General features: G+C 57.8%; 6 protein-coding genes and 1 non-coding gene across 7 annotated transcripts; 2 read left to right on the plus strand and 5 right to left on the minus strand.

Annotated features, from left to right (window-relative positions):
- Nucleotides 1–365: 365 nt before the first annotated feature.
- Nucleotides 366–1361, minus strand: B0T26DRAFT_654770 (uncharacterized protein; the record flags this gene model as incomplete). Its single annotated transcript, XM_060438574.1, has 1 exon — nucleotides 366–1361. One exon carries the CDS (start codon nucleotides 1359–1361, stop codon nucleotides 366–368), a length of 996 nt encoding a protein of 331 aa, XP_060291894.1.
- Nucleotides 1362–1596: 235 nt separating this feature from the next.
- On the plus strand, nucleotides 1597–5794 carry B0T26DRAFT_815086 (CHD5-like protein-domain-containing protein; the record flags this gene model as incomplete). Its single annotated transcript, XM_060447359.1, has 6 exons — nucleotides 1597–1894; nucleotides 1991–2177; nucleotides 2262–2602; nucleotides 2692–2696; nucleotides 3966–4987; nucleotides 5727–5794. Exons 1-6 carry the CDS (start codon nucleotides 1808–1810, stop codon nucleotides 5792–5794), a joined length of 1710 nt encoding a protein of 569 aa, XP_060291895.1. The 5' UTR covers nucleotides 1597–1807.
- Nucleotides 5795–6242: 448 nt separating this feature from the next.
- Nucleotides 6243–7679, minus strand: B0T26DRAFT_655586 (uncharacterized protein; the record flags this gene model as incomplete). The annotated part of the gene is made up of 2 exons (XM_060438636.1): nucleotides 6243–6648; nucleotides 6703–7679. 2 exons carry the CDS (start codon nucleotides 7677–7679, stop codon nucleotides 6243–6245), a joined length of 1383 nt encoding a protein of 460 aa, XP_060291896.1.
- A 2736-nt stretch (nucleotides 7680–10415) lies between these two features.
- On the minus strand, nucleotides 10416–11060 carry B0T26DRAFT_595466 (uncharacterized protein; the record flags this gene model as incomplete). The annotated part of the gene is made up of 1 exon (XM_060435598.1): nucleotides 10416–11060. A coding segment is annotated over one exon (645 nt), but the record flags the coding sequence as incomplete, so codon positions are not given.
- Nucleotides 11061–12216: 1156 nt separating this feature from the next.
- On the plus strand, nucleotides 12217–12289 carry B0T26DRAFT_t226. Its single transcript has one exon. It is a non-coding gene; the product is annotated as a tRNA-Lys (tRNA).
- Nucleotides 12290–12931: 642 nt separating this feature from the next.
- On the minus strand, nucleotides 12932–15763 carry B0T26DRAFT_473905 (uncharacterized protein). Its single transcript, XM_060435227.1, has 3 exons — nucleotides 15573–15763; nucleotides 13137–15487; nucleotides 12932–13054 (listed from the first exon to the last, which is right to left on the minus strand). Exons 1-3 carry the CDS (start codon nucleotides 15651–15653, stop codon nucleotides 12964–12966), a joined length of 2523 nt encoding a protein of 840 aa, XP_060291898.1. The 5' UTR covers nucleotides 15654–15763; the 3' UTR covers nucleotides 12932–12963.
- A 1252-nt stretch (nucleotides 15764–17015) lies between these two features.
- B0T26DRAFT_743951 (VTC domain-containing protein) lies at nucleotides 17016–19468 on the minus strand (the record flags this gene model as incomplete). Its single annotated transcript, XM_060444328.1, has 2 exons — nucleotides 17016–17117; nucleotides 17201–19468. 2 exons carry the CDS (start codon nucleotides 19466–19468, stop codon nucleotides 17016–17018), a joined length of 2370 nt encoding a protein of 789 aa, XP_060291899.1.
- Nucleotides 19469–20590: the final 1122 nt, after the last annotated feature.

Consider the following 20590-nt stretch of genomic DNA (forward strand, 5'->3'; position numbering starts at 1 on the left):
GGATTGGAGTCATACAGGACGCGTCAGTGTACACCTCCTTGATATGCATTGCTTGCGTATGTTTTGCTCAAATGTGGTCAAAGGAGATGTGTTTTTTCTCCAAGTTCTTTCAAACTGTATGGGCACGGGATATTTTCAGCATGTAGCCCCAAAAGCCATACGGTTCTGGCGGCTCTTGAAACAAAGTATTCGCAATGGGGCTGTCGTAGAGACACCGGCGGACACCAGCGGACACCGTCTCAGAGGTTTGAAGAGCGGCACTCTGGCAGAGACAGACCGTCTCCATCTTCTCCCATTACGGGCGACGATCCAGCACAGTTAAATACGTACAGCCCGTGAAGCTGAAACTTTGGAGTGTTGCTCGCCTACCGGCCGAGCCGATATGTGTCGCACCATTCCATGGCCGAGCGTAGCACGCGCTGGTCCGTAGGTGCCGCCGCGGCGCCCGAGAGGCCGTGGCCGACAGTGACTAACTCGGCGTACTCCTTCTCGCCCACGAGGCCCGAGGCGGCTAGGGTGCGCAAGAACACCCAGACCGACTCGTTGGCCAGTCGCAGAGAGCGGACGCGCTCCAGGACCTGTGAGAATGTCGCGGAGCTGGCGGCCGAGCCGGGGGATCCTCTGGCGCTGAGCAGGTAGTAGAGGAACGACCACCCGGATATGTCGGTGTGGTGTTTCCAGCACCAGTCCTTGACGGCGGCGAGCAGCTTCCCGCCCTGGTCTTCCGGGTCCAGGTCGCTGAGGAAGCGTGCGTGGCACCAGGCGTAGTAATTTCGGGGGTGTCTCTCTCCAGCGACAGAGACGACATGGACGACGTCTGACGCCACGTCCACGGACACGTCGAGCGACCTGCAGAGGCGGACCAGCCAGCGGCGGTGGCTCCACAGCGTTGGGGATTTTGTGTGCCTGTGCAGCCTGCTGGTCAGGAGGCTGTCGACGAAGTGCTTCTCGTTCTCGAGCACGGCGGCACAGGTGCTGTCGCGGCGGGACGTGAGCTTTTGTAACAGGCGCTTGCGGGTGTTGGCAGCAGTGAGGTACTCTGGGTCCATCAGCAGGATGACGGCGGTGGTGGAGAAGAGCTCGCCGTCGTCCAGGGCGGCCGTCTTGTGCAGGTGGGCGGCGAGCTTCTGGCGGGCAACGAGGAAGGCCTGGACGAGCCCGACCTTGGAAACGCCAGCGGCACGCCCGTCTTGCAGCACGTAGAGTCCGTCGGGCATGGGGAAGCTCTTGCCCAGTATCTCGAGTTCCAGCAGCCCGCCGCCCGGCCGAGACAGCAGCAGCGCAGATATGGCCTCGTAAGCATCCAGCCGGTTGCCCTCCTCGAGCGATTCCGCGACATCTTGGTCCAGTGCCCGGGACATGGCTGAGGCTCTGTGGTCAGGGGGCCAATGTCATGGATATACGAATATTATGCCCGTGTGTACAGCAAGCTGCACGTGTTTAAACCTCGATTTAGAGTTGGCTACACGATGAACCATCAAATTGCTCAAGCTGAAGCGTTGAACCGGCTCCACGCTTCAACCCTAACCCTCCTCTGCATGCAAAAAGAAAAAACGGCCGCCAATAACGAGAGCGCTGAGATGTGGTGTGGGGGGGAGTCTGCTTCGGGCCACCTGGTACTCTGAGCTGGCAGCTCCGTCATCGTTTGCGCTCTGGATTCTCTCCTCAAACTAAATAAGCTGCTTTGAGTATTTTGTCGAGACCAAGGTCGCGCAAAGCCGTTTCTGACTTTACCGCCGACGGGCGCATTCTCCAACGCGGGCCCCCAACCAAAACGAGACACACGAGACACGAAACACGAGCAACCATGGCCAGCCTGCTAGTCGTCATATTCTGCGTCGAGCTGGCCGTCCAGCTCGTCAACACCATCGGCGCAGCGACCATCAACGGCCTGGTGCGTATTTTCTTCTTCTCCCGCTGCAACGAACCGATACACACTTCGGCGGCGCTGTTTTTTTAAACTGACACTCTTGAGTTGCGAATGAAATAGATATGGGATCTGGTCGTTCGCCTCCCGATACCGCTGTCCAGGGAATTCGCCGTGCAGCGCCAGAAGCAGAAGGAATACCTCGAGGTGCGGCGCGAATTGACGGGCACGAGCAGCCAGGACGAGTTTGCCAAGTGGGCCAAGCTGCGCCGGAAGCACGACAAGCTGCTCGAGGATCTCGAGAAGAAGAGTATGGTTTACCTCTATAGCACTTCCGTCTGCCTCTCCGAGAGAGCGAACCGCTGACTATTCTTGCGTTACCCCTCGCCCACAGAAGCCGCTCTCGACGGCTCGCGCACAAAGTTCGACCGCTACCTCACGACGGCGCGCTTCATCTCCACGCGCGGCCTGCAGTGGTTCCTGCCGTTCTGGTACGGCCGAACGCCCATGTTCTGGCTGCCCTACGGGTCGTTCCCGTACTACGTGGAATGGTTTGCGTCGTTCCCGCGCGCGCCGCTGGGCAGCGTCAGCATCGTCGTCTGGCAGGGCGCGTGCACAGGCATGCTGACGCTGCTCGTGGAGACGGTGACGGCGATTTTGGGACTGGCGGTCGCTGCCAGACAGCAGCCCGCCCAGAAAGAAAAGCCCAATAAGCAAGCCGCTCCTGCTGGCGGAGTAGAGACGAGAGCAGATGGTGCCCAGGGCACAGGGCGGCAGCAGACCGGAGCTGCTTCTACTGCTACGAAGAGGAGAGCATGATGCAGGGCAAGTAGGTTGTCGGCCGGAGAATAGACAAAAAATTATCACAAAAAGTGACACACAAATTATAAAAATCGCACACGCAATTATGCTTCTCGAACATGGAAAAAATGTCTCTCACAGTTTGACGCAGGATTCTTCATGGCCTCGATCTCGGAAAAGAGAGGCTGGAAAGCTGCAACACTAGTGAGATGACTCTTGGCAGAGTACTTGGGCTTGCTCTAGGCAGCTTTTTGACTCTGGCAACCACTGAGATATGTCCCGAGGGACACGGTTGCCAAAGCTTCGAAAGTGCCAACATCAAAAATGGAAATAAATAATTCTTGCGGCGGCGGTGTGGTGGGTGCGCAACATGTTGGCTTGTTCACTCGGCAGAAAACCCAAGAATTGGCTGTATGGCGACAAGAGAGAAGCAGGCAAGCAAGGAGAATACAAACCTCGTCTTCTGCTCGCGGTAATGAATTTGAGCCCCATCGTTAGTGACGGCGGCAGAGACAGAAGATTGAGACGGTGTTGTTGCCATTGCTTGGGCCTTGCTGGACTGCGAGAGAGACCAAGCTGTGGTTGGGTGTGGTGCAAACGAGAGAAAGTGAAAAGGGAACCAGATTTATACTGTCTGCTGAGGCTGCTTTTTTCTTTCCGTTCCTTAGTGGGCAGCTGGCGCCTGCAGGTTGCCCACTTCTGGCGGCCCGGCCAGCTCAGGGCTTCCATTCCCAGTGGGGTGGCAGGCTGGGTTAGCCACAGCCTGGCTTTGCCGCCCTGGATCGAGGCTTGATTGAACGTACCCATGTCCCTGAGGCTTGGCCTGGCCTGGCGTGCCCAATGAATGCCCGCAGTCAATCAAAGCGCTTTGTATCAGCCTCGTTGTCCGAACGGCCAGCGGCGTGTGTGACGACACCTGTGCATTTTATGAGTGACATTGACCTCGCTTTGTTTTTGACAAGTGTTTTTTTTTCTTTTTATTCTTTTCTTTTCACTGTTTTTATGCTGGCTGGTGACTCTTACCGGCTCGATAGCGCAAATGACAAGTACCTAATCAACGTTGACACGTTTTAGGCAATCATCTCTTTGGAACGGCACGACACGACACAGGCGATCTGGGAAGCCTGGATCCCAAACCCCCTTAACCGGGGCTATCAGCAACTATTAAGGAGGTTGCCTAACCAAGACCTAGGACCAAGACCAAGGCCAAAGCCAAGATGGAGGCTTTATCTTGGGCAAAGTAGGCACCGCTCACGCAACCGTGATTCGAAACACTGTGGCTGACCTGACTCGACAGCGTCAAGTCGCTGCTCGTCTTCTTCGGGCCCATCCTCGTGCCCAAGGCCCTCGGCTGGTACCGGTCGCTGCAGGCCTCGCGCGCGCAGCAGCAGCACATCCCCATCCGGCCGCTCCCGCCGGGCGTGGCCGTGGCCTTGACGCTGCTCCTGTCGGTGGCCGCGTGCTTCCTGCTGCGCACGCTGCCCGTGCTGTCGCCCGAGAACGTCTTCGCCGTCACGCAGTCGCGCCTACAGATCCCCGTCGACGTGCTGTTTACGCGCCTATCCACGCTACGGCCGCTCTCCGCCGCCGACGACGCCCTACGCCATAAGTTCGTCAACCTCGAGAGCCGCCTGCTGTACCTGCAGTTCGGCCCCGACGTGCTCGCCGCCTGCCCCTTCTGCGCCGCCGACGACCCCCGCTCCTACCTGTGGTACGCCCTGCCGGCCCTGGCCGCCCCGCACCTGCTGAACCTGGTCGCCATCGCCCTCGCCACCGCCCCGGCCATGACCGGCCACGCCTCGCGCGCCGCCACCTGGCGCACCCCCGCCACCCTGGCCGCCGTCGCCCTGGCCGCCGCCGACGTCTACCTCTTCAGCGCCTACAACTACCAGCGCAACGCGCGCGCCACGCGCCTGCAGGACCTCGACTTCTTCTTCTGGACGGCGCGCGTGTGGCGCGCGGCAGCCCTCGCGGGCCTCGACGCGCTGCTCGGCTGGGCCGTCTACGCGACGGCGACGAACCGCGCGTTCACGGCGCCGCCGGCGCCGGCCGAGCGCGTCGAGGCGGCCGCGCGCGTGCTCGCGTCCGCAAAGGCCAAGCTCAACGCCGCCGGGGTCGTCAAGAACACGGCCATCCGCGACGACGACCTGCGCCGCCGCAGCACCGACTACTGGGGCCACGAGGTGCGCCTGATGCGCGACGTCATGGAGGACCGCGACGTCATCGAGGGCGTCAACGACGCCCTGCTGAACCGCATCGACATTGCGTCCATCACGCGCGACGCGGAGGTCTATGCCAGGAACGTGCTCCAGCCGGGGAGTTAGCGGGGTTTGTTGTCGGGTGTATGGGATCGGGATTTGCATGTCTGTCTGCCAATCTAGCGCCGGAGCTTTCTTTTAGGTCTGGCATAGACGGGGGTGTTTTGATGATAAGGAAATAGAAAATAGACACGCAATGTGGACTGCCTTGTATCATTTGCTTCGCTTGTGAAACAGGGATCTGTGTAGAGTCCCTCGGTGATCCAGCCTTTATCCGTATCTCGGTTTGTTTATACGTGCCTGTCTCTCAAACTTGAAAGTTCCCTACCTCGCAATTTGCAGCCATCAAAAAAACAAGCTAGTATAGGTAGCCACTCCTACGGTTTATGCGCCTGCCTTACCTACCTTTCAGGAACGTGTGTCTGTCTGTCTGTATTCCATCTGCCTTCCCCCCCCATTTTTTTTTTTTGCACAGCACAGCACCACCCACTTATGCTATGATTTTATCCCACTTCCATGCTATGATAGGTAGGTAAGGTAGGTATCCTTAGGTAGGTAGCCTCTTCCATACATAGGTACTCCATACATACCCACCAGTCTACGCATCTCTCCAAAAAGCCCTTCCAATTCCAAGGCGCGACCCAAAAAATAGACACACACACACAAGAAAGAAAATGACATAAGACACCAACACCCCAGCGGGAATAGAATTTACCTATGCATGTAAATACGTACAGTACATAACATACCTCCCATACTCTGCACCATACGACACGGCAACAGTGAAATAACGACGACAGCATGGAATGGCCATGCCCCGCTGACCTACGACGACCGTGACAAGCAGCAGTACACGCAAGTAAAGTAGGTAGACCAACCAACCGCATAGCATAGCATCTAGACCATGGTTTTATTTTTTCTTCCTCTCCCCCCCTTTTCCCTCCATGTCAAGATACCTAGGTACGTGCCTACTTACCTAGCCATGAGTACTCTTTTGAGCTGCACAGCACAGCACAGCCCAAACAAGACTGACCAAGCCCAGCCGGTTTCCTTTCTTTCTTTTGTCTTCTTTCTTTTCCCCCTCCTTTACTCTTTCCCTCCCTCTAGTCAAAATATCCTGATTTCCGAATTTGTAAGAAAGAGAAAGAACAAAAAAGATATTAAATTTATTCCACAGCACTCTCCTCTAACCCTGCTGCAGCTATCGCTAACAAACCTCCGCTCGGCTCTTGAATCTTTTTGTCCCCCTCTAGTTCTGACTCCGCGTCTGCCTCCGCCACCGACGACGTCGCCCTCCACGAGAAGCCACGAAGGCCCTAGATGTGGCCCCTGGTCTCGGGCCGAGTCGCCGTGGTAGTGGTGGTGGCCACGCTGGACACGCTGTCCTTTCGCGAGGGAGGGGCCCCTGCGGCGCCCGCCTCCTCGACGCTGCGTTCGAGGAACCCGGCCCAGAGGTCGGCGAGCGACTCCTTGCCGCCGGGCGCGGCTGACGCGTCGCTGAAGAAGTCGTTGTTGAGCGCGGGCGAGCTGGGCGTGCGGTGGAAGGGCGACGACGGCAGCCGCAGCATGTTGCCCGCGGCGCCGGGCCGGGCCAGCCCGGCCTGCTCCCGCTGCTCGTCCGTCCAGTTGAGCAGCCCGGCGATGACCTGCAGGATCTGGAACTTCCGGGGGTCCGAGCGGTCGAGCGCGAGGAAGTGTAGAAAGTGGTTGGTGACGATTTGTCTAGACACGAATATTAGCGTCTGGGCCTAGTGACAAGAATAGAAATAAGCTCACCTGTCGATTGTCTCCTCGGGCTTCGTCTTTTTGATGTACTTGAGGGCTTTCGTGAGGTGGTCGTTGAGGACGATTGCCTCGTGCCGGAGCTTGCCGATCAAGAGGTTCTTTTCCTTGACCTCCTTCTCGAACGGCGCCGTCCGTTCGAGCTCTTTGGAGAGCGACCCCCTAGCGGCTTCGGCGTCGGCGGCTCGCGCGTCGGCGTCTTGGGCGCGCTTCTTCATGGCCTGCAGCTGCTCCTCCGAGGACTCGACCATCTCGCGCAGCTCCCGCTTGCGCGCTTCCTGGATCTCTTGCAGCGCCCGCTGCAGGCCGTCGACGGCCTGCGACTGCGTGTCGCGCTCGAGGGCGGCCCGCTCGTACGCCTCGCGCGTGCCGGCCAGCTGTTCCTCCAGGTCGGCTACCTTCTCGCCCAGGCTCTCGCGCATCGACCGCTCCTCCATGGCGATGACCTCCCACTCGCCCATGGCGCCGCTGGTCGACTCGAGCTCACCCCGGAGCTGCTGCACCTGCCGCGCCAGGTCTTCCTTCTCCTTGAGCCAGTTTTGCTGCGACAGGTTGTTCCGGCTGCGCAGGCTGGCTAGCTCGCGCCCCTGCTCCTGCATCTCGTCGCGCAGGCGGGCCGCCTCGTCCTCGCCGGCGCGCGCTGCCCGCGTCAGGTCTTCGTTCTGCGTCTCGAGCTCCTCCACGCGGTCCTTGGCCTCCTCCAGCTCGGCCTTGTCCCGCTTTAACCGGTCGCCCAGCGTCTCCTTGATCCTCTCGAGGCGCCCCATCAAGGCCTGGTACTGTGCCTCGGCATGTTCCTTGGCTTGCTCGCTCTCGCCGAGGTCTGTCTTGAGCTGTGCCACTTCCTGGTCGTGCGTCTCCTGTATGCTCTCGAGCTGCCGCCGCAGTTGCTCGACCTCGGCCCGCAGGGCCTCGCGGTCTTGCGACATGGCTTCTAGCTTGGCACTTGTGTCTGATATTTCGGGCCCCATGCTTGCCCCTATTTCGGCCGTCTGGCTGCGAGGTCTGGCTGTAGTGGTTGTTGTCGTCGTCGGATAACCGTTGGCATGTCCGTTTGTCGTCGAGTCTGTAGAACCGGGCTTTTCTCGCCGTTGAGCCCTGCCCACTGCCAACCCCCCTTCCTCGGCTTCCTTCTCCTGCTCTTGCTGTTGCCCTCCTTGGTGCTGTGTTTGTCGCTGGCGGTCGAGTTGTTCTTCTGGCGGCTGCTCCCTTGGCGCACTCTGCAGAGAGACGTGTTAGTCAAATACGTGCGTTACGCGGATAGAGACAGGTAGGACGACGACGGGGTGAGAGAATCTGCGTTTAAAAAAGACAGAGCAGCATGTGGGGTCGCATCGTACTAGGCTGGGGATGTCTTGCTCGGCTGCGGGCACGTCGTCGCCGTCGGCGCCGTCTGCGCCATCCTTTGCGGCGGCGTCGAGCGCTGGCTGCGGTTTTGGTTTGTTGGCGCCGGCTTGGGCGTTCTTCTTCTTCTTGCTGTTTTTCTTCTTGGTGCTGTTATTACTAGATGCTGGAGCTGTTTCGCCAGCGTCGGGCCCCATTAGCGCATGCACAGCAGACTAGACTCAGGGCAGCTGCAGAGCGGCGCCAGACGAGAAAAAAAAGACTGGACGGCGAGGGGATAGGTGGCTCGATTAGCCTCGTTGCGTCGGTTGGCCCTCCACTCTGCAATGGGGGATGGACCAGTGATGCACAGTACAGCACATACCGTGTGCAGCTGATTGGATAGAAGCTGTTGCTTGCGCGGCAGATGCAGGAACGTTAACAACGGGCGACGGAGACGACATGGCTGGCTCCTGGACTCAATGGCTTGCCAAAGACATGAAAACAACGAAGCGACGACGGGGCGGGCGACAGAGTGCCGACGGAAGGCAAGCGCGGCCGCAAAACGCTCTACGGTGTCCCTCGGTAGGGTAGCTCCTTGGTCGGTGTCTTACTCTCGACGGTGCTAGTCAGCCATCAATAGGGCGGTAGGCGGGTGTGTGTCGTGGCCAATACCTGTTATGGATGGCGATTCGGATTTTGGGCCCAGGTCCGGGACGGGGACGTGGGAGCACCTTGTTAAGCTACTGCACTTTGCCATGCGTTTCAACAACGGCAGAGCAGAGCACCTTGATTATTTTTACCAACAACCAAGCGACACTTGCTCGTATTCGACAGCGCCCCACGTTCGTCCAAAGTTGGCATTGGTAATTAATAGTTTGAACAAGTATTATCTACATTCGTGAATTTGTTTGTCCCTCGAATGTCTGTCATCGTTGAAACCACAATACGGGGTATGTATTCGTACAAACGTATAAGAACTAGAAGCCTCTAGAGTCCAATGGGCCTCACTCCCGTCGTTTGACATGCACAAGATGCCAATGCCGCTCCATTCCTCTGCCAGAGCCAATCTACCCAACACAGCAAAGCAAGAACCCGGTTTCGAGTTCTAAACCCACGTGGCCAAAACGGCGCTCTGCTCTGCTCTGTTCCGTACCTTACCAGGTAGCCCGGAACCTGCAGGAGAGCCGGGAAACTCAAGGTATCCTGGGGTTACCTATCTCTGCAAGGTCAGACCTCCTGTCATTTTTTGCATCGTGATTCAATGGAAACCTTTGGGCGCATATTTCTCTTTTCCACAACGACAACAACAACAATGACAACAACGACAACGACAAATCACACCAATTGGTATAAACCTTACAGGCCTACCTTGAATGGATTCCCTCCCCCAACTCCCAAGCGAAGGTTCGCATGTGTTTTGCGGTAACCAGTCACCAATCCTTGCTAGTAATTCCGGCTTTTCTTCCCCTCAAACCTCCGGGCCCTAGCGCGTAGCGCCACCCCGGAATAGAGGCTGTGCTTGCAGAGATACGTAATCTTCGGGGCCCTCCCCTCCAGTGGCTGGTTCACTGCAGTGCTTGGTTGCAGTGGTGGGCACCTCAGTAGTACACAGTAGTGTAAAAACGGACACCCACCCAGTGAACCATCCACCCATAGAACGCACGAGCCAACCAGCCCGCCGACTATTTAGCGGCACCGATGTCCTCTCAGCCCAGATTTTAAATCTTTCTTCTTCTCTCGCTACATATTAACTCTTCACCTCACTAATCATGCTGAATCCGCCCGTTTTAAAGCCTCCGGCCCACCAAGCGTACAATGGCCTATTCGCAATCAGGGTGAAGTAGAGAGATGACGACGCGCTTTATAATCCTGTCAGTTCGTTGGGGCTTCGCAAGGAGCTCTCGTCCATGGTCCTGTCGGGTTCGCTTGGTGCGCACATACCCCAACACTCTGTTCATAAGAATATTCATTCATTCGCCGTTTTGCACACAAACTAGATATGACGAACAATCACATGTATGAATCTAAAAGAGCGGGATTTCGAGATATTTTGCACGCATTACTCTGATGGGAAACTGGAAAGACAGAATCCATAGTAGAGGATATCCATGCTCGTTTCGTCCTATACTAGTTTCCTTGAATTTTGGGGTATCAAGTGACCATTTACAAAGATATGTTTCTCGCACTCAAGCCTTCACCTTCTTCGCCTTGGTGCCCTTCTTCTTCTTTTGTATGCTCGTCTCCTCCACCGCCGCCTCGGGCTCTGTGACCGCCAGGGCCTCGACCTTCTCGACCGCCTTGGACTCCGCCTCGGCTTCCGCGGCCGGGGCAGCCTCAACCGGCTTTGCGGGCTCCTCGGCCTCCACAACCGCCACCTCCTTGGCCTCGGCGGCCTTGAGCTTGGGGCTCTCAAACTCGTAGCCAATCGCCTTCAGCTTCTCTGCCCTCGCCGCCCGCCTCTTCTCCTCCTTGGTGACCTTGGCCGCCCACTTGGACTCGGGGAGTGCCCGCTCCAGCTGCTTGCCCGCCATCTTGTTCCACGGAATCACCTTGAAGCGGCGATTGCTGCCCTTGAACAGGTTGGGGTGGACCTGCGCGGGCGCTACGAACTTGGCCGCGAGGATGTGGCCGAACAGGAGGTACTTGTCCATGGTCCGGGCCGCGATGTCAGCAACTTCGGCGTCGTCGAACTCGATGAAGGCACGGTGACGGCTGGCGCCCGTCTTCTTGTTCCGGACGACTCTGAGCTTCGAAATGGCGCCAAACTGGCTGAAGTACTCGCGGAGCTCATGCTCGTAGAAGCCGTGCGGAAGGCGGCCCAGATACATGACGCCGGGCTTTCCGCTCTTGGACTTTGACTCTGCTGACTTTTTGGACTTGGGGATCTTGCCGACAGACTGGCCCGTTTTGAAGGCATCGCTTGATGCTGGCTCCTCACTGTCTGAATCGTCGTCGCCATCGAGGGTGTCGACAAGGGCCTGGGTCTCGTCGTCCATCTCCTCGTCCTCGTCCTTTTCTGCGTCTAAAGGAGCTACTTGGTCTTGCTGTTCTTCCTCAGGCTCTGCGGTGACAACCTCCTTCTCCTTCTTCTCTTTCTTGTCGGAGGTTCCCTTCGACTTCTTTGCCTTCTTGGCGGCGGGCTTGTCGCCAGCAGCCGCGGCCTCTCCAGTGGCAGCCCTCTTGGACTTCTTCTCAGCGACAGGCGCCTCCTCCTCGGCGATAGCCTTGACCTTCTTAGCCTTGGCCGACTTCTCGGCTACAGGTGCCTCCTCCTCGGCAGCAACAGCCTTTGTCCTCTTTAGACCCGACTTGGGAAGGGGAGCGACATCCTTGCTGGGCTTCTGCTTCTTGACTGGGATGGGGGAAGCTTCCTGTTCAGGCGCTGCACAATGTGGAAACGAGCCGTTAGCTGCCGAGAGCAATCACGTTGTGAGGGTGCACGCCCGCTCACCCTTTCGCTTCTCCATCTTGGACTTGGCCAGGGGCTTCTTCGCAGCTGCCGGGGCAGGCTCTTCGACAGCAGCAACAGCTTTAAAAAAAAAACCAATTAGCGCCCGGCTTTGTTGCGCGTCGATTGGAGAGACAAACCCTGTTTGGACTTCTTCTTGCGGAGTTCGGGCGCCATGTTTTCTGTAGTTTTTTTGAGGAGGCGCGTGGTCAACGAGATTGGCGGCGGCCCAGTGTATTTTTTCGAGGGGGTGCGGTGGACAGCGGCGGGCATTTGTGGTGGTGGCCCGCACGCAATTCGGTCCTTAAGAAAATTTCTAGATTCTGCCAGCGCCGGAAAGCTCAAGGCTGGGGCGGTGAGGCGGGCCCCACCATGAAGTTGAAGACTGTATGTACATACATAGCAGGGTTAGGGTCCTCCTAACAGCCCCTGAACACCACCCCGGGCATCAACACCGCGGACTTGCTCCTCAATATTCCGTTCACAACATTATCGCAGCAAAACTAATATCATAAAAAATCTTGTTCTCATAAACTTCAAACCATGATTTCTCAACTGAATTTCACAATTATGCCTAAACTCAAAAGTTGAATCAAAATACCCACCTCGAGCCCCAAAACACACTTTTACACTTCGAGAGAAACCAAGCAAGGGACACCCCTCCCCCCTTGTTGGATATATATACCTCAACACACACAACCTAAAACAACAAGAACCTCGGATCTCCAAGTCTCGCCCGGCTAGCTCAATCGGTAGAGCGTGAGACTCTTAATCTCAAGGTTGTGGGTTCGACCCCCACGTCGGGCTCAATTCCCGTCCTCTGACGACCGTATTCTTTTTTTAGTTTTTCTTTCCATTTCCGTTGTTTCTCCTTCAGTTTCTTGTTCTTCTACTTTTTGGGAGCCACGGGGGTCTTGATGAGTAGGGGATGAACATTTATTTACGTACATGTAGAGTTTGTTGACCTGAAGTTATATCTAGTTTGACTCCGAAGAAACCCAGCTAAATGCAGGCAGATACATGGAAGAAGACTAACACGTAAATCAAAAACCCCGAAACAAATAATGTATACAACTTTCAAAAACTAGATACGACAAATCAATTGCAATTGTGAAAAGGAAAAAAAAGAATAATGTCTGGGTATTTGAATATCTTTCCGTCCTTGTCCACAAAATATCACCTCGCAAACGCCGTCCGTTTCCCACCCACCCATACGAAACCCCAACCCCCGAGGACTCCCGCTATCCTTTCATGTCCATCCCAATTCAGCCCAGCCCAGCCAGTCCCGCCCATTTCTCATCTTCGCCATCATCTCTCATACAATACCATACCATGCCATAGCACAAACACCATCATGCCGCCCAGTCGACAGACTGTCGTATCTCATCTCATCCGTAGTCACCAAGCCTGTCCGTAGTCCATAGCCCATAGCACATAGCCCATAACCCCGTACCATACCCATCCGACCAGATCTGCACCGTTCAGTTATCGCGTTCCCCGTTCTGGTCGTCGTCGACCAAGATGACAACGTTCAGGGTCGCGGCAAAGGTCTCGCGAATGGCGCACGCCATGCTACGTCGCCGCCAACGTTAGCAATTTGCGTTTCCAATGTACCAAGGGAAGAAAGAGAAAAAAAGAGAGAGAACAAACTAACCAAGTCTTGCCGATATCCGCAACGACGGCGCTGAGGCCCCAGTGCGAGCACCACGCGCGGGCGAGGACCTCGTTGTCGGCGACGCCAAACGCCTCGACGACCAAGACCTTTTCCTCGTCTTCGGACGCGAGCGAGTCGCGGTCACGGCCGTCTTTCTGCTGCTGCTGTTGGTTCTTAGAGTGCGAATGCGAGTGCGCCGTGGTGTTTATCGACGACGCCGCCGTCAGGCTGCTGCTCTTGCTGGTAGCGGTCGAAGATCCCAGTTTTGCCGCGGCGCCTCCTACAGCAGCGTCCGCAGAAGCCGTCTTCTTTGCCGTCGAGAGAGAAGTCCCCCCGGCAGCGGCAGCAGCAGCAGCAGCAGCAGGCGATAGCGATCGGGCGCTGCGGTCGTGCGGGTGCCCGCCGTACTGGCCGTTCCAGTCGCGGATGGAGACGAGCTCGTCGGCCTTGACGCACGTGTAGACGTAGTCGAAGAAGAGCGGGTGGGGCCCGTCGGTGCAGGGCCACGCGTTGACGAAGTTGACGTCAAAAGTCAGGCGCAGAGGCCACGAGACGCCGTCGATGGCGAACTGGAGGCTCGCGTCGAACAGGCGCGGGCCGGCGCCGCTGGCAGGAGTGGCGGCGGCAGCAGCAGCAGCAGCAGCAACAGGAGATGCGGTAGCAGCCACAGGGGCAGCGGGCACGGGGCGCAGGCTCAGCACCTCGATGCGAACAAGGTTGGCGAGGTAGCCGTCGTCGTCGCGGTCGGGGCTGACTAGGACGTACTCGTTGACGGGGAAGACCTGGGCCATGGGGCCGAGGGGGTCTGAGCGCTCCGTCGCGGTGTTGATGTCGCCGTCGGTAACGCGCTGGAGGGGCCGGCGGGAGCGGATGCGGGCGATCTGCGAGCGGCCGAGGTCGGCGGTCGGTCGGGCGGGGCCGACCCAGCCGGCGATGGCATGGCACGTGGGCGCGAGCACCTTGCCGACGACCGAGGTGGCGGTCCAGTACGTATAGCTACTGCGGTACTGGAAGCCGCAGCTCGGGAACGTGTGCATCAGCATGGCCAGCTCGTCCGTGGCCGGGTCCGGGTCCATGTCGATGAGCGTGTTCATCATGAGGAAGGGAAAGGTCGGGCCCGGCAGCACGAGCCCGCTGAAGAAGGCCATGGTGTGCGAGCTGACCACGTCGAGCGTCGACCGCGCGTCGCGGTCCCGCAGGCTTTCGAGCGTCTCGCCCAGGTTGGGCCACTTCATGATCTGGGCGAAGCGCTTGAGCACCTTGACCTGGCGTTTCTTGAGCTTGAAGCGCAGCCGCACCTCGGCGGGCGTGGAGCCGTAGTCGTCGACGCGCACGTTGTCGCGCCACCGCCTGGCCAGGGCGAGGTTCCACTGTATCGTGGGGGGTATTTGGTGCAGCAGCTTCTCCTTAGCCTCTGTGAGGTGGAGGCGCGAGTTGATGCGGGCGTCGAGCTCGACGCTGAGCAGCAGCTGGTGGAAGAAGCTGCGGTACGTCTGGCTCTTGGACATGTCTGTGTCGAAGATGAAGGTGGTGGGGATCTGATTTTTGGGGTTCGTAAAGTCGATCCAGTCGGCGCGCGACAGCACCATGATCAGGTCCGTGATCTGCTTGTCGAGCGTCTTGTGCGGGCTGCGGTACTTGTCCGGGTCCCGGAGCAGCTTGCGGTAGAGGTTCCTGTACATGAGGTCGTCGTCGTCATCCTCCAGCCCCCTCCTCTCCAGATCCTGCAGTCGCTCGAAGATGAGGTCGAGCCCGATGTCGCGGGGGACGATGCCGGGGTCACGGAGGGCAATAACGGGCGGGAGCTGGCTCGCGATCGAGGCCCAGTGGTTGAGGGTGATGGTGCCAGGGCGCCTGCCGTAGCAGAAGGAGAAGCTAGGCTGTTCGAGCGTCTCCCAGGGGTCGAGGGCGGGGCCCGAGCCCAGGAGGCGCAGGGTCATGAGCTGCGTCATTGCGTCGTGGGGGTTCGCGGCGTCGGTCTCGTCGCCTCCGTTGCCGGCAGCGGTGGCAAAGAGGGCGTAGTAGTGGTCCGAGGCGTGGGGGATGAACCTCTTGTGGCCCTTGAAGCGGGGGACGCCTGTCGCGATGAGCTGCATGGCGGCGCCGAGGGTCAGCTCCTTGGTGCTCGACATGCCGGCCGGGGGCCACTCAGTCAGGGGGCCGACATGGTAGGCGGAGCCGTTGGGCTCCTCGCGGCCCTTGCCCTTGCCCTTGGCGGCGCCCGTGTCGGGCCGTCTGGGGCGGCGGCGGTCCGAGGAAGACGCAGACGCCTTGGCGCTGGAGAGGTTCTCCGACTTCCTATGGCGGGCGAGTACGTCTCCCTCGCTGGCGCGTCTCGGGTATGTTTTTTCCTGTTATTGTGCGCATTAGGCCATCTGAGTCTCTCTCTCCTCGTTCTGCGCATCAGGGTGTAAGGGCAGGGCAGGGTAGGCGAACCAGCTTCCCGCTCCCGGTGGCCGAGCTCTTGGTGCGGAACAGGCCCCCCCAGAAGCCCTTCTTTCTAGAGTCGTCGCTCATGCTGGGCGCCGTCGACTGCGAGTCGCAGGCGAGTCTCGTTTGGTCGTGGGGTTGCGAATGCGGGTTGCGACAAGCATTCTCCAGATGGCCGTCTCCACCTACAACCAGACCTACTAGTCCTCCAGGGCCGAGTCACCAATATTCTCGAGAATTCTTGTTTCGTCTTGTCTAGAAGAGAAATCCCAGGCACGAAAAGGGCGGGCGCTTTTTGTCGTCGAAAATGCGGAGAGGGAGAGCTCGTGGGCGGGCGGCCCCCCGCGATGTGAGGCTGAGCGACGGGTGCGTGGTGCCTTGCAAGTACTTGAGGGTGCAGGACAACTCGAGCTTCAACGTGGGCGCGCGTGCGTCATGGAGGTGTGGCTATGCCAGGGCCAGGGACGGGCGTCTCGAACCCAAGCCAAGCCAAAGCTTCCGTAACACAACACTGTCAAGGCAAACTAGGTAGATTCCTTTTCAACAAAAACCGGGGAGCAGTCGGAAGAAGGCACGAAGTGATGGACAAGGGCGAAAAAGTCAAGAAGATGATCCCTGTTTCGTTTCGTCTGAACTTGGGTGTTCAAGACTGGACGGCGAGACGCGGAATGGAAACCTAAGGCTAAAAAAATATTTCGGACCAAAAAGAGAGGGAAAATCGAGCGGCCGGCGGCAGGGCTCGATGAAACAAGCATCAGTTGGCATGGCATATGCCAGGCCGAGCTTCGCATCGTCGGTGCAGCTGCAGCAGAAGCAGTAGCAGTCGCGAATGCAAGGTGGTGGGTTGGGTGGTGTGCAGCAGCGCATCGCTACATTGCTGCACCTGGGCTGCCCTGGGCTGTCTCTTGACACAATCCCGAGGCCCAATCGCTTGGTGTGACGATGGGGTTTGTGTGTCGTGTCCAGCTCCAGTTCCAGCTCCATTAACAGCTGTCCTGTCCTCTTGGCGGGGGAGGGGTAGGTTGGGCTTTCGTTCTCCCAAGTAACAGATTAGAGGCAGTTGCATCGATTACCTTATTAACCGGCCATCGTCTTTGATTCCAATCCTCACAGCGTCTTTCTTATCGTAAGCCAAGTTGTCAATTTACTGTTGGCCACCTAGAATAAGCACCTAAGTAGACTCGAGGCTCCCAAAACTCAGACCGATGCTCAAGGAGACAAGCCTTACGGAATACCCAAAATCATCCTATCCTATCCTATCCAATTAATCACTATGCCATATCAATCTGGACGGTACGGTAGCATGCCCCATGCCACCAATTAAAACCCCCATCGCATCTTTGAGCTGGTCCCCTGTATGTACACGGTATCCTATATACCACACTTTCCTCCCATGTTGGGACCAAAGCATGAAATCAATGAATGTCGATGCCAGTCGAATCAAGCAGGTCACCACAAGTCGCCGTGTGCCATGATCGGGAGAGTGTTGTTGCCGCCCTGCTGCTGGACAAGCTGCTCGCCGAATCCCTCCCGAGCAAATGCCGCGCGGTACTACATCGTTTGTTAGCATACCTCAGAGTAGCGAGCACCTCTCCTGCCGCAGGAATAAGAGAAAAGGGAGAGGACAAACTCACGGCAAACACAAAGTTCAAAACCAACGAGACCATCAGCGCGGCACTAATTACGAGCGGGCCGATAATATTATCAAAGTCCCTGCCGCTGCGCTGGACAATCATGGTGCGGCGCGTGTGGAGGATGTAGTAGCTCCAGCAGCCGGCGAAGACGGCCACCAGGATGTACCCGATGCCCATAAACTCGGCGAGCGAGTTCTTGCCCGCCGCCGTGTATAGGCTGATGGCGAGGGTGCCCAGAAGCACGCAGATGTGCTGCCACTTAAGGAACGTGCGCTCGTTGGCGAGCCACACCTTAGGCTCAATGCGCAGCGGGCCCGAGTTCTTAATCCACTCCGTCGGCTCGACTACGCCCTCGGGCAGCACTACCTCGCGAGCCGCCCGCTTGGCCCGGGCGTACTTGCTCAGCGAGAAGCCAGGAAAGATGCCCGACAGCGTCCCGTAGTCTCTGTCCGCATCCGCTGCTCCTCCTGCGCCTGTGGCAGCCCCCTGGCGGCCGCTGCTGCCGCCCTCCTCGTCTGCAGCTGCCGCCGGCAACGTGAAGCCCCCAGACCGGGGCGTCGCCGCCGCCGCCGCCGCATCGGCCGCCGCCCGCTCCGCCAGGTACGATTTGCTCATTGGCGAGCTCTTCGACGGCTTGTACGAGCTGAGCTTGGTGCCGAGGGTACCGAGGAAGCTGCCCACGGCCAGCTCGTTCTCGGCCCGCTCGGCCCGCCGCCCCTCCTCCTCCTCGAATGCTTCCTGTGGGTCTTTGCGGATGTCGGTGCCCAGGTCGCTGAGCCAAAACGGCAGCTGGTTCACGTAGTCCTCAAAGAGCGAGGCCACGCCGTGCAGGAACTTGGAGAAGCGCGGAGCCGGGTACACCAGGTGCGACCCAATCAGCTCCTGGATCCACGTCGGCCGCTTCCTGTTGCTGTCCCCCTTGAGCTTGATCTCGAGGACGGCGTAGGGGAAGCGCGACACCTCGCTCTGGTTGATGTTCTTGAAGGGGTACGTCATGTTGCTTTCGTCGATGTCGTGTCGGTGCCACTCGCGGGGGTCGCGGCACGGCCTGTCCCGGTCCAGGGTGTCCTCGCGAATAAAGGCAATGTCCGTGTCGATGGAGATGCGGACGCGGTCGTCGACGGGATTCTGGAACGCCGTCCGCACGTAGTTGGCCCGCACGACGGGCGCGAGCTTGTTGTCTCGCACAAACTCCTGGATGGCGTCGGCCGTCGACCGGAACTCGTCCACGTCCTCGGCGCCCCGACCCTGGCGCTCCATCTTCTGCACCGACTTCTCCATCTTGTACTCGCCGTCAAGGAAGGGCTTCACGTACTTCTCCTTTACCGAGAACTTGCGCTCCTCACTACTCCCGTTGGGGTGCACAATCTTTTGCTCGAGGAAAATGTCGGGCTTGTCGCCCAGCTGGCCGTACCAGCGGATGCGCAGCGACGGGGCGTCCGACTCGCGTTCCACCTTCTTCGAGTAGAGCTCAAACTTTGGGTTGTCGAAGTAGAGCGACGTGATGGTCGGGTCTGGGTTGCCGTCGACTTCCTTCGCCGACTGCTCGCTGTATACCAGCGTGGGGAGGCGTCGCAGGATGTACGTCTTGACCTCGAGAAGATTGTCGGGATGGACCCAGAACTTGTGGGCCGTGTACTTTTCGCCGTTGTGCGTCTCGGGCTGGCTGTCGGGGTCGAGGAGGTACTGCTCTGCGTGGCCGTCGTCGCCCTCGAGTTGTTGGCGGATGGCAAAGTACATCAGAGAGAGCTTGTTGAGCAAGGGGGCGTATCCCTTTTCCGAGTTGAAGGGCCTCTTGGACAGGCTGACCTGCATGATGGGCCGGATCTTGTATCTGTCACCACGCTTGCGGTCGTGCTTCTTGACAATCTTGAGGAAGCCCGTGTAGTTGAGATTGCTGAACTTGCGGAGCTCCTTGACTTCGTTGGTGATGCCGTCGAGGTCGGCCTCGAGCTCCCTGAGCCGCTCGGCCGTGGAGTCGGGAAGGGGTTTGCCCTCCTCGGCGGGGGGGAGCTCCTTGAGCTTGTCGAAGACGGCGTCGACACGCTGGCGCAGGTCGGCCATCTTCTCTTCCTGGAACTGAGCGACCTTCTCGAGCTGCGTGTTGAAGATCTCATCGCAGAATCGGTTCTCGTCGTCCTCGGTCCATGGCTCATCTTCGTCCTCGGGCTTATCCTCGCGCAGGATGCTCTTGAGCCTCCCATAGTCGATGTACTTGTCCTTCCATGGCGCGTAGAAGGCCTGCCGCAGCGTCTTGCCGAACCGCATGGCCGAGCTCGACGATGGGGCCGTGCGCTATGGTTTATCCGGGAGCGCCTCGGTAAGATGGAGAGTAGCTTGCACGCGGCGAGGTAATCCCCTGCAAAATAAAATACAATACTTTGACACTTGAAAGAGCCAACGCTCATGGGTTGCGCAATTGAAGGGCGATTCAATTACTGGGCACGCAAGGGGGAGAGGGGGCCTTCCTCATGGGCAAAGGCGTCAGAGGCGCAGAAGAGGAAGAAAAACGGACGCAATTCAAGCTCCCGCACCAGCAGGCGAGGGAGGGCCTCAGCTGCAGTAATTCCCCGCTATGTAGCTGTCGCCCCGCCAAAACAGCCCCAGTGCTACGGGATAGCTGCTAGTATTAAACTTCGAGCCCCAGCTCAACCCAAATATATAATAGGACAATTTGCCCTCAAAATCGTGTATTTCTACACAAAATGCATAGTTATTAGTAATTTTCGCTACTTCAGTCCTAGATTAGAATTATCCATGCTCGCGGGGCCCTCCAGGCCGAGACTTTCTACATGAAAGCATTTGAACAGACGTTTTAAGCGAAGTCACTCGATAACATGTAATCGAAGTTATCTAGACTAACAAACCTTGAAGCTTAGGATGGAAACACTTTAGCGTGAAGTCCAGACTCTTTCGCCCGTTGATCAATTACCATTGTCCAATCGTTATCCCACGTGCGCGCCTGACCGTTTCCACCTTCAAAGGAGAGTTGGAGAATCCACCGCTTGGAATTAGACTGTTTGGAGTTATTCCCAAAATGCCTCCATGTTTGCGGGACAAACATCCGGCGACGGTTTGAAAGCTTAACACCCTACCCTTTCGCCTTAGTGTTGTATATATGTATGTTTTGTACCCCGTACTTCATTGGGTAGACGCTCATAACAGCCCAAACAGACTTGTCTTGCTGGTTTTCGTAGCATGTACCAATCACGGCGACCAGGCTTATTTAAAGGTAATATATATAATATATATATATATAAAAGTGAGAAAACCACCTTGTTGAAAGCAGTCGTAGCTCACCTAATGTGTCTAGGTTCGTCCTATGTACAAGTTCATATTGCTAGGGGTGCTCGTGCCCTATGCAGAGACGCTAGACAACAACAGAGATGC

This window comes from Lasiosphaeria miniovina, assembly GCF_030549165.1.
Source record: "Lasiosphaeria miniovina strain SMH2392-1A chromosome Unknown B0T26scaffold_7, whole genome shotgun sequence".
NCBI lineage: Eukaryota > Fungi > Ascomycota > Sordariomycetes > Sordariales > Lasiosphaeriaceae > Lasiosphaeria > Lasiosphaeria miniovina.